Here is a 17,396-nt window from a genome sequence, read left to right on the forward strand (position 1 = left end):
AATCAATAAGCATAGAAAAAAATAGAAAATGAAGTTAAAAACTTACTAAAATTTCTCTAGTCTCAAGAGGTCTCAGGACATATTTATTTTCTGTGTGGAGCATAGAAAAAAATGAGACAGCATCTAATGAATCTTATGAAGATAACAACTTCAGGATAGTCCTTGAAAGAATAACACTACTGTTATTTATGAATAGAAAAGGATAATCCTGGGGCACCTGGGTGGCTCAGTCGGTTAAGCATCTGCCTTCGGCTCAGGTCATGATCCCAGGGTCCTGGCATCAAGTCCCGCATCTACCTACGTGCCCTTAAATGTAGAAAATAGAGAAAAAATACTAAGTTGAAACAGTGAATAAAACGCCAGTAAAAAAAAAAAAAGAGAGAGAGAATAGTAAATCCAGATAAGGTCATTAATTTGACACTAGAGAGAGAGCAAATGGTTGGCGGTTAGAAAGTAGGATCAGAAGAGTTCTAAACAGCTGCCCCCAAAATTAGTTAGTGATGAAAAGATATTTTCAGGAACAAGTAATGGAATTTTTGTGTAAATGGTTTGGTTTGAATTAAAACATCAAGGGTGGAACAGACACACAAGTTTTATGTATCAGTTTTATTTATGAGAAGAAATTGAAACTAACCCAAATGTCCAATGCCATTTATTTATTTTTATTTTTTTAAGAATTTATTTATTTATTTACTTATTTGAGAGAGAGAGAGCACAAGCAGGGGGAGCAGCAGAGGGAGAGGGAGAAGCAGGCTCCCCGCCGAGTAGGGAGCCCTATGTGGGGCTCAATCCCAGGACCCTGGGATCATGACCTGAGCCGAAAAAAGATGCTTAACCCACTGAGTTACCCAGGCGCCCCAGTCCAATGCCATTTAAATTGCAGTGTTATATCATGCAAATGGGATTTGATGAAAGCATTAAAATTATGTTATTAAGACTGATTAATTTTAGGCAAATGTTTATTTTATAGCATCGGGTTAAACATGCAGAGCGCAGGTTTGGATATACAACAGGATTACAACCTTACAACTTTGCAAACACACACACACACACACACACACACACACACAATCACATACCCAAACATACACACCCTTAGGTAAATTGCCCTCAAACACCAAAGGTATTTTGATTCTGTGGTGGAGCTATGAATAATGTTTTATATATTTTTAAATTTTTCCAATATTTATTTAATATGCTTTTATTAATTTTGTAATAAAATAGCCACATTTAGAACATTTTTCCATAAAATCATTCATTGTGTCTAATGATAAGCCATCATACTTCAGTAGTCTCCCAATTTCTAAAGATTAATAGTAAATAAACAGTAAAAAGAAATGTGATCAAAATATCAAACAGTGGATTGTCAATTTATGGGATTTATTAATCTGAGATTATATGTATTTGAAAGAATTTAATCAATAATAAAGCCATAAGATTATTAAAAGTAGTTGGGAGAGGGGCGGCTGGGTGGCTCAGTCGTTAAGTATCTGCTTTCGGCTCAGGTCATGATCCCGGGATCCTGGGATCGAGCCCCACATCGGGCTCCCTGCTCCGCGGGAGGCCTGCTTCTCCCTCTCCCTCTCACCCTGCTTGTGTTCCCTCTCTCGCTGTGTCTCTCTCTGTCAAATAAATAAATAAAATCTTAAAAAAAAAAAAAAATTAGTTGGGAGATATTCATGGTAACTATGTTTCAAAAGCAAATTAAGAAGCATAGTTTGATAAATATTGGCATAACTATGGTATGAAATGGGATCAAATATTCTATTTCAAATTGGTCATGATTTAGAAATTCTGGGCTGTATTGTCCTAACTTACCCTGTTGTCAGTAAGCCCCAGGGTCTGATCTGGCCCAGAATTGAGTTCTAGACCCAAACCAGAGTGTCAGAATTATAAGGGGCTTTACAGATCAGTAATATCTAACCTTTACTGATTTCTTACTTTCATCCTTGCAGCATACCCATGAAGTGTTATCCTCACATAGAAAAAATCAGGTTCAAAGAGACTAAATACAACTTGTTAGTTTTAATACTGGTTAAGAGTTTCAGCTAGAATTCAAACTCAAATCAATACGACTAGTATAGAGCTTGCCTATGCCATTAATCAGAATTTGTCATTATCAATTATCCACTGTTTCTTAACTAGAATTGTTTTAAAAGAAGAAACATCATGGACTGCAGAGAATAATTTCCCAAAGATCCAAAGACTTCAGCTGGAAAAAAAAACGAAGAAAGAAACTAAAATCTGATTTTATGGAAACATCTTTCAATTGCAAATTATCATCACAACATGAAATTTTTGTTTTTATTTCCAGTCAGAGAATAAAAACACAGTCAAATTTCTTGGTACTTATGTGCTTTCAAGAATATGTCTTTGCTCCTCTTCCCTCTTCCTACTGCAAAGGCCACCGTTTCAGCAACATGGTTCTAGCATATCCTTTTAAATTTCTGCACAAGACACTTCTTTCCCATGTAACCGTGGTCACATAATTACTGCCCATATGATGTTTTATCATATTCCAGCTTTCCTCTGACCTTAAAGGTACAATTTTACAGCAGAGGATGTGACTTTTCTTCAGAATATCGAGGTCATTTGGTGAACATGAGCTAACATTATGCTGACAAAACTGGTCAATGATATTTACCTGTCCCTTGGCTTATTGACCATTTGATATCTTGCACTCTGCTTTTCATCGTCTTCACTGTCCCATGCGTGTGTGGTCAGGTCTTAGGACAATCGTAGTTCTGGTTGCTCAGGCCCCTCTCTACCTCTAATGCTTTATCTTTTCATCTCACTCCCCATGGTGGATTGAATGTATGCCTCCACCCAGAAAGGAAGAAAAGAAGGAAGGGAGGAAGGAAGGAAGAAAGGAAGAAAGGAAGGAAAAAAGGAAGGAAGAAACAAAGAAAGAAAGAAGAGAAAGAGAAAGAGAAAGAAAGAAAGATAGAGCCACTTGGAAACTGTGAACGTGACCTTATCTGAAAAAAGGTGTGGTTTAGTTAATGATTGCAAGATGAGATCATCTTGGATTAAGGTGGCTCCAAGGACAAGTGTCCTTAGAAGATATAGGAGGAAGAAGACAAAAAGAAGGCCACGTGAAGATGGATGCAGAGTGGAGCCATGGGAAGAAAGGAGAGGCCAGTAGGGATTCTCCGGTAGAGCCTCTGGAGGGAAACTAGTCTGGCCCACACCATGACCTCAGACTTGCTCTCCAGCACTCTGTGAGAATACATTTCTGTTGTTTTAAGCCACCAAAACGGTGGTAGTTTTGTCACAGCAGTCCTGGGAAACTAACAAATGCCCTGAGCCTCATTCTGAATGAAAGGAGCATATTTGTATTTTCCTATTTTTTTTCATTCTTTCTTAGCATCCGTCTGCTGGGCTCCCCGTGTTGTCGCATGTTTCTCTGCAGCTGAGATATCCTGCACCAGAAAACTCTAAGTGGCATATTGTTTAAAACTCCAGTTTCCAGAAGACCGAGGACCGTCTTGGCTATCCTCCAGTTTCCAGAGGACCGTCTTGGCTATCCCTGCTTCTAATTCCTTATCTCTGTCTGCCGGTTTCCCCTTTGGCTCTACTTACCTTTCTTGGTTCCTTCATTTTTTTTTTTTTTAAGATTTTATTTATTTGAGAGAGAGAGAGTGAGAGAGAGAGTGAGAGAGAGAGCATGGGTGTGGAGTAGGAGCAGAGGGAGAAGCAGACGCGCGCTGAGCAGGGAGCCTGAGGCGGGGCTGATCCCTGGACTCCAGATCATGACCTGAGGCGAAAGCAGAAGCTTAACTGACTGAGCCACCCAGGCGCCCCCCTTTCTTGGTTCCTTAATTTTGGCACAGAAATCCATACCCCATCCAACCTCCATAGCCCCAAACACATTTTTCCTTATTGACCTACTTTAACTATTACATAATCTGATCTCTTTGTCTCTCTCTCTCTACTATATTACCATCACTGCCTCAAATCCCCCTTCAACATAATCAGGCTTGCCCTGGAAACTAGGGGAGGTGGCAGTAATTTCTCAGGGAAATATTTGAATATTTCCTTCCTACAACTTCTGTCTGAAAACTACAGCCTTCAATGCTACAAAATAGTACTGAGGCGATTCTTCTACTCCTCCTTCTAAGCATCTGGAGTCCACTGCTTCCACCAAGGGTTGTGAATTTCCACAGGACAATATATGTATCTATTTTCCCCAAATAGTTATTTGATTACTATAAAGAATAAAGTTCAATAAACTATTGGGACTTCATCACAGTGAAGGAAACAACAAAACCAAAAGGAAGCCTACGGAATGGGAAGCACCCAGATGTTTTTAGCAGTATTGTCAACAAGAGACAAACTATGGAGAGAGCCCAAATGTCATTGACTCATGAATGGATAAAGAAGATGTGGTGTGTGTATATATATATATACACACAATGGAGTATTACTCATCCATCAAAAAAAAATGAAATCTTACCATTTGCAATGACATGGAGGGAGCTAGATTGTATTATGCTAAATGAAATAGGTCAGTCAGAGAAAGACAAATACCATATAATTTCATTCATATGTGGAATTTAAGAAAGAAAACAGATGAACAAAGGTAAGGGGGAAAAGAAAAAAAGGAGAGTAGGAAACAAGCCTAAGAGACTCTTATTGATAGAGAACAAACTGAGGGGTGATGGAGGGAGGTGGGTGAGGGATGGGTTAGATGGGTGATGGGGATTAAGGAGAACACTTGTTATGATGAGCACAGGGTGTCATATGTAAGTGATGAATCACTGAATTCTACTTCAGAAACCAATATTGCACTGTATGTTAATTACCTAAAATTTAAATGAAAAAAAAAAGTTTCAAAAAAAAAAAAGAATAAAGTTCCCAACATCGCCATGACTATTGGCACCAGTCCTCTGCTCCTGCTCCATGGCACACATACAATTTCCCTTTTCCTTTTTTTTAAAAAAATTTTTATTTAAATTCAATTAGCCAATGTATAGTATGTCATTAGTTTCAGATATAGAGTTCAGTGACTCATCAGGTGTGTATAACACCCAGTGCTCATTCCATCAAGTGCCCTCCTTAATGCCCATCACCCAGTTACCCATCTCCCCACCCATCCCCCCTCCAGCAACCCTCAGTTTGTTTCCTGTGTGTGTGTGTGTGTGTGTGTGTGTGTGTGTTTTGTTGTTGTTGTTTTTGCTGGAGGACCAGTTAGGGGTTTATTGCCAAACAGTGAGAACTTCTGAGCCCTGGACAAAGATCATCTTTGAGAACGCTGAGCCATCAGAAGCACTGCCAACCTCATTAGGACTTTTGGCAAGAATAGTTCATAGGCAGTGAGGAATGTGCACTTCTATTAGGAGATGTGTCGTGTCTGGTTCTGAGCCACCATTGACAATTCTTTCCTCCATCCCTTATTTCACTGGGTTTGATAAGATGGTGATATTCCTTTTTTTTTTTTTGCACATATGTTTAGTAAATATTTTGATCAAAATTAAACTAAGAAAAAACCCCAAATAAATAGTAAGTAATGCTACCAAAACAATCCAGAAGAAAAGTAAAGTATGACAAACCAATAGCAAGAACATTAAAACTATGTCTAGGTAAGATGACCATGTCAGGGAGTCCCCTCTGTCTATCCAAACCTACCAATTAACCTTGCAAACTTGCTCAAGTTCTGTCTTCTCCAGGAAGCTTTCCCCATCACTTCTGGTGTGCACCAGGTTCACCTCTGAACTTCCAATTCTGACTTCCGCCCTTAAAGCTTCTCTTGTCCCCAACAGCTTTAGCCCCTTCTACCATTGCCTACAGGTCATCCTGTAGACCCTTTAGCATTATAGTCCACCTCCTTCAGCTAAATTCCCCTTCAGCACTAGAATCCTTTTGACAGAAAGCACCCTCCCAGCCATTCCAGATGGGAGACCTCATGCTCCTGCCTCCTTTCCATTCCTGCCGGTGCCTTTACCTCCAGGCTGTCACTGCTTCTCCAATACCTGCCACCTTCCAGACTTTGCCTTTCAGAAGTGCCTCCCCACCACCCCTCTTCAGAACCTGTTTAACAAGAGCTGGTCCGATCACATCTTTTCCCTCCTCTGAGGGAAAGCCCAGCCCAAATTCCAAAGAGGATTAGAATGCAGGGACAACACCTGATTCACAACTGACCTCAGCTCCGAATTCCTTGTCTTCTCCCTTGCCCAGTGCTGCCCTTCTTTCAGGCCAGGTTCAGCAAAGCTTTTCTCTGATTAGGAGGTTTCCCCTAATGGCAATCTTGTCACATACTCTGTGATTCCACTGACCATCCTGTCCTCCCCGTTAGAGAAGCACCCCCAGCAGACCAGAACTGTAGGAGCAGGACTGGATTTCTCTCACACGCCACCAGCACCCACCACAGTGCCTGAAAACAGCCCGCTCTCAAGAGGTCCTTGGAGCAGGAGTGAAAAGTGAAGGGTGGCTATCAGTGGCCTTTTTTGTGGCAGCTATGCTTTACATTTGGTACATTTGGAGAGAGAGTGATTCTAATTCCATCACTTCTTCTTCATTTATGAGTCACTTCTGGATGATGCCTGGGAGCTAACTCTTTAGTTCAGAACTGTTTAAAAGAAAAAGAAAGGAAGGAAGGAAGGAATCAAGCGTTTTTCCTGCCCTTGTAAGAATGGTAGATCAAAATAAATAGTTGACAAGAAGTTTATGTTCATAGAAGCATCCTTTGGTTTTGTATTTGAATTACTTCCGAGCTCTACTCAGTGCTTCTTGTAGCCATTACACCTTTACTTCTATAGCCAGCCTCTCAAGTGTAGACCTTCATCTCTCACCTGGACCTGGCACTGTCCCCAATGCATTCTGTAGCTTCCAAGCACCGAGCCACTTAAGCTAGAGATTCCGAATTAACTGCTGGGGTGGGGCTGTGGCATCAGTGATTTTGGTGTGCAGTCCAGGGACTGCTGCTCTAACCCACCCTGCACTTAACATTCTGCTGGGAAAATATTCAAACGCCAGTTGGGTTATGCCAGATGTGAGATCCAAATTCCTGAGCCTGACACTGGAGATCTCTGTTCCGTACCAATCTAATCTACGGCTATAATCTACCGTAGGCCCCTCCTTTCCTGCCAAATTGATTTCCTTGTATTCTTTATGTCTGAAGAAAAATTACTTCCCACCTCCCTCCACCCAAACACTCATACACAGGCACAGGACACATGACCTGGCAAAGGATTTTTGTGGCGTATTTATGGACAGGAGTCTGACAGAGACACATTTTCCACACTGAAACATTAGCCCCTGGAAATATTTGAGAGTGGATAGAAACAGTTGGGTAGAGTATTTAAAATGAAGCCAGCCCCCTCCCCCAAAGCCGCAATATTTGCTTATTCATTAGCTTGACTGTTTTCTTCAGAGAGACTTCGAGGGAAATACTCATAGTAAGCATCTAAGCTTGCTGAAAGAATATCTTTGGGCTAGTTGACATGACAGAACAGCTCTCCCATCACTTCCCTTTAAACTAAAGGAAAGCAAAACCTCTTTGTGGCCTTAGCAAAGTCAGTGACAGACATTTCCTAATTTGTGATCAGTTTCAACACATCTGTTGCCTGGTACCACTGGTGACAAAATCCCTCCTCATGGATGGAGCAACCTGGGGCAGCTTCTGATTAAAACTTCCTCCTCTCACCTCTTCCCAGAAATAGAGATGTTTAAAATTTTCACACAAATCAAAGGAAACTAAAACTGAAACACAGAATCACATTTTCAGAAATCTGACATATGACTACTCTAAAGGAGGCCCGGTTTGCCAGGGAATTTTTTTATATGAAGTCAGAAATGGAAATTTCTTCTAAGGGGTTATCCATTAATCAAATCACGAGACAGACATGATCTGGCTCTGGACATCACAAGCACTTAATACCTGTTATTCTTTCTCATCTAGTTTTCTTATTTATCAAAAAGGAAACACAGAGGGGATCTGAGTCATTGTGGTGTTATAAAGTTACATACTTTATAAGATTATTTTTCCTCTGCTTAGTGTATATATTTAATCTCAGTAAGAGTGTGTTAGCCTTTTCTTCCTTGTGAACGAGGGATGATGGGAATATTCCTGAATCAAGTTTTACACACACAATGGAGTTTGTAATGAGCATTGGACTGAAGGTCAGGAGAATTGCTTCTAGTTTTTCACTGGATTTATTAAAATGTTTCATTCCACAGGAATCCAGTGGGAATGGCACTAGATCTCTATCCACTCCATGTGAAAACAGGGTCAGGCAATGCTTGTGATTCACACAGGGTTACAAGAGTTAGTAAGTGCAAGTCAGGGTGACTGACACATTCTGGTTTGCCCAGGACTTTCCTGCTTTAGCCCTGAAAGACCCACATCTTGGGAATCCCTTCAGTCCCTGGCAAAAGCAAATTCTTGGTCACCATAGTGGCAGTCAGAGAATACAATCTGTACTCTGGGCTACAACTCTACTCTCCATAACTCCCTGAAGTTATTACTTCTAATGTTCAAGTTACTTGCAGATCTGTGGCTTGTTCTCTCAACTAACAGCTCTACAAACAGCTTTTGGGACCGATGAATAGATGATATCTTCATCTGTATTCCTCAAATAACAATTGAAAGTAAATAAGCATTAGAGGGGGTTTTCAATAAAAGCTCATTGAATTCTAGACATTATTTAATCACAGTTAAATGACAAATTAGGCTTATGGGGTGGGGAAATTGGATCTAGTAAGTTATTGTAATAACTGCAGTATTGGACCCCTAGATTCTCAACCAAGTAATTTTGGCCCTTATCTATGATGTAGTAGAAAAAAAAAGATGTTAAGAGCCCTGAGTACTAGTTCTGCTTTCGACACTAATATGACTTTAGCAAGTCACTTCCTTTGAACTTCAGCTAGCTCAAATATAAAAAGCAGGAAGTTGGGACCGATGGTTTCTAAGCACTCTTACGGTCTTAACATTCTAGGCTTTGGACCCCTTTCAGAGAATGAACAGTACGTTAAAGGTTAAGTGATGAAACAATTGCATTACAGGTTGTGCCTTCAGTACAATTAGGAAACAGGTATTGCTAGTTCTCCAGGGTTACTTCCTCTTCTCAGCAATGTCTGTGAATATCTGATTCCTCCCACCAAAGCCCAAAGTACCCACAGCCTCCAGTGTTCTTTTTCTTCTCCCACTAGCAAGCCAAGATAAACTGATTTGCTCCCTTAATTGATCTATAAGTTCTGTCTTTTCCTTGGTAACTACAGATTTGCTCACAAGTTTACTGGACTGAGTGGATGACAATCTATTAAAAACAGCTGGCCTTAAAACATTCCGTTTGAGCTGTGCGGTGCTGTCACTTTTCTTTTGTTCATGATTACACAGGTATTTAGATCACCTGTCCCCTGACGACCGCATAAATTAAGCAGACAAAAGAAGGAACAAATCAGCATCTCGAGAAACTTATTCTGCCCTGGTCCAAGGTTCTATACTTACCAGAGGATGTGGAAGAAGAAAGCCATAATCTTCAGAAATGTGAAATCTTCCTAAAGATAATAATGGTGTTGTCTTCAAATTCTGACTTGGAGGCTCCATAATTTTGTTTGAAGTATCTACACTAAAGCCTGAGTTCCTGAGCTCCCACTACCCCAAATATATCAAAGATCCAGCGTAAAGGAGCTTCAGAATAGCATCTTCCCGCTGAAGTTAATTCCGCAGTGCCTCAGCAACAGAGAAGGACCTTGGTCTGAGGTTGAATTCTGACTGCCATGAACTTTCTCTGACACAAGGCTGAGTAAACAATAAGAAACTGCTGATTAAAACAAACACGTAAAACCACAGCAGAAAACAAATTTCTCCTTTTTTTTTTTTTCACACAGGTATAGTAAAAGAAGATTGGTTTTAAATCCAGACACAAATATGTTCTCCTTTAGAAAAGGAAAAATGAACTAGAATTTTGGTCATGGCTGATCCCAAATACCCTGACAGTAACCTGGTCCACAATGACTTTTGACACACTGGGTCTTTATCCCAAAGGAGTAAACTATTAAAACTGGAAGTTAGTTACATTTAGACAGATATTCCAGTGGTTGGTGTTGACTGGCAAGGAGAGGAAGACTCTAAATGCATGTCAGAACCTCAAAGGGTTCTGAACAACAACATACTCTAACACACTGAACAACATACTCTAAAATACAATTGCTTTGATTTTCTTTAAGAAATAATATTTAATCATTTTTCAAAATCTTTACTCACAACAAGGAGACATACATATTTTTAAGTTTAACGAATGAGGTAGTGGATGTTAACAAAGTTAAGAGCCTGAACAGATGATTTGATTTAACCCTCTACCTTTACCCACCATCTTTTAAGAACCTACCACTAAGATAGGTGACTTTACCTATGAAGTACCTACTAATTTTACTGATTTTACAGATTAGTAACTGGGGCACACACATGTGAATAACTCTGTCTATTGTCACTCCACTAATTATTGGCAGAGGGAGGACTAGAGCTGAGACATCTTGACTTCCAAGCCATTGCTGTGTTCACCAGATCAGGATACCAGGCTGTCTGTTAAAAGTGCTATCACAGTTTGAATTCACTTAACTATGGAACCCATAACCCAGTTATGAGTTCCAGGCCATAGATCTGCACTATGGAAATTCTGAAGATTCTGCCTTTTGCCGAATGGACCCTGAACTTGGGTCATAAAGTTGTAAACAAATTTATTTGATATGCTTTTTTTAAAAGATTTTATTTATTTTTTGAGAGAGAGAGAGAAAGAGAGAGAGAGAGCACATGCACACAAGTTGGGGGAGGAGCAGAAGGAAAGGGAGAGGGACCAGCAGACTCCCCACCAGGCAGGAAGACCTACCTGGGCTCCATCCCAACACCCAACACCCAGAGATCATGACCTGAGCCAAAGTCAGACACTTACCAACTGAAGCACCCAGGTGGCCCCCTCTCCCATAAACAGATTTATTTGGAAGCTAATTTATCTAAACAGAACTTCCCTTTCCTCCCTTTCTCTAAGATAAATAGAAAAGCTAAGGTGTGCTTGCGTGCCTCAGGGTTGAGTGTGGGACTCTTGGTTTCTGCTCAGGTCTTGATCTCAGAGTGGTGGAATTGAACCCCAAGTCCAGTTCCAGTGTGAAATCTCCTTGAGATTCTTTCCTCCACTCTCTCCCTCCCCCTCTGCTCCTCCCCCTACCCATCACACGTGCTCTCTCACTCTCAAATAAATAAATAAATAACATCTTTTTAAAAAATGCTAAAAGCAGGACGTTCTCTGATCATTCTTGAACAGTTCCCATGGAAGGTTCAACTTTAAAAGTTGTATGTCAAAAGCAGCCTAATTGATTTATGGTTCATCAAACACCTGGGAGCCATTTTCAGTTATCTACTTTCCCTCAACCCAATATCCAACCAGTCTTAAGATATTGTTTCCTATGCCTTCTAAATGCAATTTCTCAAACTTTATATATTTAATCATCTTGTTCTCGCCTTCATTTTTGGATGAAAAGAAGTCCCAGTTATTTTTGTTGATGCTAGTCATGTTATTTTGCATCCATTCCCTCTGCACCCTCTCCAGAATTTACTGTAATGCTGTAAAAGCATAGACTCATAAAATATCAGAACTAAAAAGGAACATTATAGAGTACATGATCTAGTTCAACACCCTCACTACACATATGAGAAGCTTGAAATTTATGGGAGTGAAATGACTTATCAAATGTCATCCTGGGAGTGCACATAAGAATTGGACTGGAGTTCTGACTTGCTGCCTCTCAGTCCGGAATTTCTCACTGTTAACTCAGCCGGGCCTACCTGCTGAGTAGGATTGTGAATTTCTATCACCTGTCTGCTATGAGGCTTTTGAACAGGTGGCTTAAAGTTCTGAGCCTCTTTGTCCACTTCTGCAGGAAATAGTAACATTTATCCCAGAGGCATTTTGGGATAAATAAATGAGAAACCATTAAGTGAAGCACTTATCAGAAAACAATAAATGCTATTTTTCTCATGCTCTTTTCATCTCTTTCTGGAAATCCTTTTTTAATATGTTTCTCTGGTTTTCTTTCCTATAAAAATTCTGATTATATTCTTTTCTATTTCAATCCCTGATTCCTTTTTTTTTTTTATTTTGGCTCTGAACATGTACATATTTGTAGTGTTATTACAACTATTCTCTACTTCATTATGCTTATGTATTTCCATCTGATCTTGGCCATCAATTCTATATGCCCACATTCCCAACTCTGAATATTCAGTCTTGAACTTTCTGGCTCCCCAGGTTTAGATCTTATGGTACTTGTGGGTCAGTGAACATCTCAGGTCCTACCTGAAAATCTTTCAAGTGCTCCTTACTGTGGGGTGCCTGGGTGGTGCAGTCGGTTAAACATCTGACTCTTGGTTTCAGCTCAGGTTTTGATCTCAGGGTCAGGGTTATGAGATCGAGCACCACATGGGACTCTGCACTCAGTGTGGAGTCTGCCTGAGATTCTCTCTCCCTCTCCCTCTGCCCCTCCCACCATGCTTTCTCTCTCAAATAAATAAATAAATCTTAAAAAAATAAAGAGCCCCTCACTGGAAATTAAATAAAGTTCAAGTTTTCTTGATCTGGCATTCAATAATGTCCATTGCCTGACCCCTTATCATCTTTCTAGCTGTGCAAAATTCTACAATCACTTTGGACTTTTTCATGTCCCATTCAAGTTCTTCCTGGTTTGACAGTTACTAACACATTCATCTCATCTTTTCTGTTTAGATTGTAAGCTTATTGAAGAATTCATACCCAACTTTGCATCTTCCTTTAGCAGCATGTGTCCAGTGTCTGGTGCTCAAGAAGTGTTTGTTAAATGAGTCGTCTCTCAGAGTCTCATGGTGGACCCCATATTTTTAGAACCAGATTCTTGATGCCAGGTACAAGTTTGTACTGGCCCCGCCCCAGAGACTTACCCTGCCCTAAGGAACATAGTGGCCACACACTCCATGAAGCTCTGCCTGGCATCTTTCTTATTTACTAAGAGGAAGTCGGTGAAACATAATTGTGCACAGGAACTTCCTCTCCTAAGAGAAAGGTTTGGAATTTCAGAGCCTTGGGTTCTATAATTAGCTTTCCCACCAATTATAGTAGTATCAGTGTGCAACAAGGGTTCTTTGTCTTTCTGGGTATTAGGGCCTTTTGGAAATGGAACGAGGAGTATTCAGAAAAGGAAAACATTCACAATTGAAATTTTTAAGATATCATTTATATGTTTATTTTTTTGAAGATTTTATTTATTTATTTATTTATTTATTTATTTATTTTTATTTATTTAAGTGCGAGAGAGACCACGAGCAGGGGGAGGTTCAGAGGGAGAGGGACAAACAGACTCTGTGCTGAGCATGAGCTTGATGTGGGGCTCAATCTCACGACCCTGAGATCATGACCTGAGCTGATATCAATAGCGGAGGTTTAACCGACTGAGCCACCCAGTCTCCCCAAGCTATCATTTATATGTTTCATGGTGGCAATTTCAGATATACTTAGTCTCAGTTTCAAACTGATAAAGTTCATCTGACTTGTCACAAACAATCAACCCAAACAGTGCTGGTACCCTGGGACTATTCCTGCACAGTTCATTAATCCCTTCTTTGTTTGTAAATTCAATGGGACTTTTCATTCCTCTCTGATGAACCATGCAGAAATCTGGCATTATGCCTTTTCTTCTTCTCTTCCCCGCCCCCCGCCTTTTTTAACTCTCTTCTCTTCTTGACATTTGCTAGGACATCTGTTCCTTCTGGTTTGATTGTACTTAAAAATAATAAGAAAAAAATAGTAGTTAATACTCACCGATTTTTCTTGTGACAAGTCTTCTTTCATGAATTATCTCATTTAACCCTCACACAGCCCTGTGACTTAGGTCCTATTATTCCCATAATTCAGTTGAAGAAACTGAAGCTTGTAAAACTTCAGTAAAAGCCTAAGGTCATATTTTTTGTTAAGTGGTGGATTCAGGACTGGAGCATAGACAATCTGACTTTAAAATCACCCCTCCTGGTGCACGCAGGGGAGGGCACGGGAGGGGGTGACGGGTCGGTGTGCACGTGGGTGAGGGGGCGAAGAGGGCGTGACGGGTCAGTGTGCATGTGGGGGAGGGGGTGCAGAGCAGGTGACGGGTCCGTGTGTACGTGGGGTGGGGGTGCAGAGGGGGTGACGGTAGGAGAGCACGCTCGGAAGGTGAAGGACAGAGACCTGGGCAAGCAGCAGGGAGAATGGACAGAAAGGGGCTCGGCACAAAGATGGAGGAGGGGCGGGTGACGGAAGGGTAGACACCTGAGTCATATTTGTTTTTTATCTTCTACGTTTATAGTGTCACACTCGGATTATGAAGACTCAGTAGTTTTCCCCTCTTTGTTGTATGCTGAAAATATTCTTTGGAACTTAATAATTTTCCACTCTTTCAATGTGCATTTGTTAAGGATAGTGATTTTTATTTTTTATTTTGGTATCAGCAAAGTTTTGTTTAAGCAGTTTGTGTAATAATCTATTTTCTTTATGTGATCTTTTAACCTTGTGGGCTGTGAACTGAAGTTTCCAACAAAGTATGTGCTCCTTTTATCCTTTCTCAGTGAATGTTCAAGGATGGGCTGAATGATAGGGATGTTTTGTTCTAACAAAGCCCATCTGTTCAGGATGAATACATCACATAGAGCTGTTTACATGGGTGGCTATCCTTCATGATTTCCAGTGCCAGTAATTAGTTCTTAATTTCATATTTTCTGAGAGTCTCATGTGATGTTTGAGAAAAGAGAACTACTTGAGATCATTATGATTAAAACCATGAAAGAGAAGTTGCTGAGGAGTATGAGATACGGCCTGTAATCTGTGGAGGTCGGGCTGGGAAGAGAAAGCCTGTTCCTGTGAGGGTACTGGTGGTTGCATCCTGTGGCTTCTGCTGACCTCCTTGCCTGGCCCAACACACATGAACAGGGTTCCAGGGCAGTTGGGTAGGTGAGGACCAAGACTGTTTACACTAAGCACAAAACATAGGTGTCTCTCCCAAGAAGAGGGGCACCCAGTGATGTGTCCTGAGCTTGGGGAAGGAAAAGAAGAATGCAGAAGGGGGTTAAAGAACCAGGAGTGGGTGGGACATTGGGAAGCTCCAAAATAGGAGAAGTGAAAATCTCTGCCTATCTTCACCTGGAGATCTCTGCTCAGCAGGCACTAGCAGTGTCTTCAGTGTCTGATTTCAGTCACATGCCCACTGCTGCCAAGTGACATGTGCGTTTCACTAGGATAGGAAGACTTTCTGAAGAAACAGAAAAACCAAACTCTGGGTCTCCATGTTGAAATTTATTGTCGATGCAAGGTCTAAAGAAAAGATTCAAGGCAGCCGTTCTCCGTTTCAAAGGGGAAAAACACTCCATTGATATTATAAAAATCTAATAGAAACCGAAAGAAGAAAAGGGAGATCTGCATATAGATGAGGGCAGGAGTAAGCAGTAAAAGAGAACAAGACAAAATTACATCAACTTGGGAAAAAACAAAAACAAAAACAAAATAAATAAATAAAATAAAATCACCACTCCTAGGGGAGGTGGAAGGAAAAAATTAAAAATAAATAAAAATAAAATAAAATAAACTCACCACTACTAACCATAGGGGCAGGGCTTCCCTGCTTTGGTTATTCTCTCCTGTTAATTCTGGTTACAATTTACTATTGGTGATCTCCATAGTTCAGATTCCAGCTTCCCTCTCCTCACTTTGTCCCCTCTCCATTGGTGACTTCATCCATTCAAAGACTTTGGCTATCATCTCTAGACTGATGATTCTCAACATTTTGTTTCTAGTTGGATCTCTTCTGCCGTCTACTAGATGTCTTCACTTGACTGTTCTATAGAAGTTCATATGAAAATCTTAACACATAGAACATATCCTAGATAACTTTCATGAAGGCAGGGGCAAAGGCTTTTAAAACCTCCAGCGACTAGCTCAAGGTCTTAAGCAGAGAACCCACTAACTAATGACAGGTCCAAGCTGTACTTATCAATTTATTCTTTCATAATAACAAAACTCATCTGCCTCATCTATTCCATGTCTTGGTGAATGGTATCCCTCAGAACCAGCAATATAATGTGAGGGGCCAATGGAGAATGAAAAGGTAAGGACCCTTATTCAAAATTATTCAGAATTTCAAGACACTGACAGTAGAATATTAAGCCAAACATTAAGCCTTTCTGTATGCAAGACCCTTTGTGACTGTAGAGGTTGAATGTCCTTGAACCTGGCCCTGGTACTTCTGTAACCACAGGTGACCAGCTAGAAACCTGGAAGTCATTTCCATTATATCCGAGAGAACATCAGTCTTGCTGGTCCTGTTGCCTTAATACTGCTCATATTTCCCTTTATTGTTAATCCTGCTGCCATTGTTTCTGATTTCTTGCTATTTACTATTGGAATATTATATCATAATCCCTAACTGATCTCTCTGCCTCAGATCTAATCCCATAATTCTTTCCCATTTTGAGCCTTAAATTACTTTTATAACCTCCAAACTCATCTCCCTGTCTTTATTGTGACCCCCCATTTTATCCCACGCGTACAATATTTCTTTTCAACTACTACCACAGTCATTTAAATATTTGTTTATCTATGATGGGCAGCCTTTCATTTCAATATTATTCAAATATGCAAATATAATAATGTCATTTCTCTGCTTAAAATCTTTCCCTTGGTTTTCAAGATAAATTGAAACTACTTCATTGCAGGACCCTTGAAGCTGATCATAGTTTAATTTCACCAACACATCAGCCTTATTTTTTTATGCTTCAGCCATGCTGAACTATGTGTACTTCCTCAGACAGACCATGCTTATGCCACTGTTCTTTGTACACTCTTCTCTCTTTCTGAAATTTTTAACCTTCCTTTTACTTGCATATATATTAATTGCCCTTTAAAACTCATCTCATATATTACCTTATCAAAGAAAGTCTATTCTTACCAAAACTCTTTTCAGTACCACCTCCCCTTCCCTGTTTTGCCCATTCTCTCTCTGTTGCCCACTAGTCTGGGTTAGGGACTATACCTCTCTGCTCTCACACTCTCTGTTTGTATTTGTATAGCTTCCATCCTATTGTTCTGAATTAATTTATTTGTCCCTTTCCCCACTAGTGAGCTCCTTGAAGTAAGGTTAGTGTCCTTAATCTTTCCATCTCTACTATTTAGCTTAGGGACTAGCAAAACATGTTTGCCTATTATTAAATAGTTATTGAACAGATGAGTAATTAGGGTAGAAATTCTGATGCTTGTGGGGTAAGATTTAACTCCATTAATGAAATTATGCTTGAGTCAATACAGCATTTATATATTTCTTCTCTTAGCAGCCAATATTTAAAATGCATTGCTAAGTGCTATGATGTAAGAATGAAAAAGCCCCATGGATTCTATCTATAGAGAACT

At 40.2% G+C, this 17,396-nt stretch overlaps 1 protein-coding gene and 1 long non-coding RNA gene across 9 annotated transcripts in view; one reads left to right on the plus strand and one right to left on the minus strand.

Annotated features, from left to right (window-relative positions):
* IDO2 (indoleamine 2,3-dioxygenase 2) overlaps positions 1 to 9,740 on the minus strand; it is a 56,921-nt gene extending 47,181 nt beyond the window's left edge. For 3 of the 4 annotated variants that reach the window (XM_036096269.2, XM_036096268.2, XM_036096271.2), the window contains exon 1: positions 9,449 to 9,740. In XM_036096269.2, coding sequence (XP_035952162.1) covers positions 9,449 to 9,547 — 99 coding nt within the window. In that variant the 5' untranslated portion in view covers positions 9,548 to 9,740. Of the gene's footprint in view, positions 1 to 46; positions 91 to 9,448 lie in introns of all 4 variants that reach the window. The other variant, XM_078069586.1, reaches the window with a different exon arrangement.
* Positions 1 to 17,396, plus strand: part of LOC118538370 (uncharacterized) — a 64,930-nt gene that overhangs the window by 27,586 nt on the left and 19,948 nt on the right. The gene's annotated exons all lie outside the window — the stretch shown is intronic.

This window comes from Halichoerus grypus, chromosome 3, assembly GCF_964656455.1.
Source record: "Halichoerus grypus chromosome 3, mHalGry1.hap1.1, whole genome shotgun sequence".
In the NCBI taxonomy this organism is placed as follows: domain Eukaryota; kingdom Metazoa; phylum Chordata; class Mammalia; order Carnivora; family Phocidae; genus Halichoerus; species Halichoerus grypus.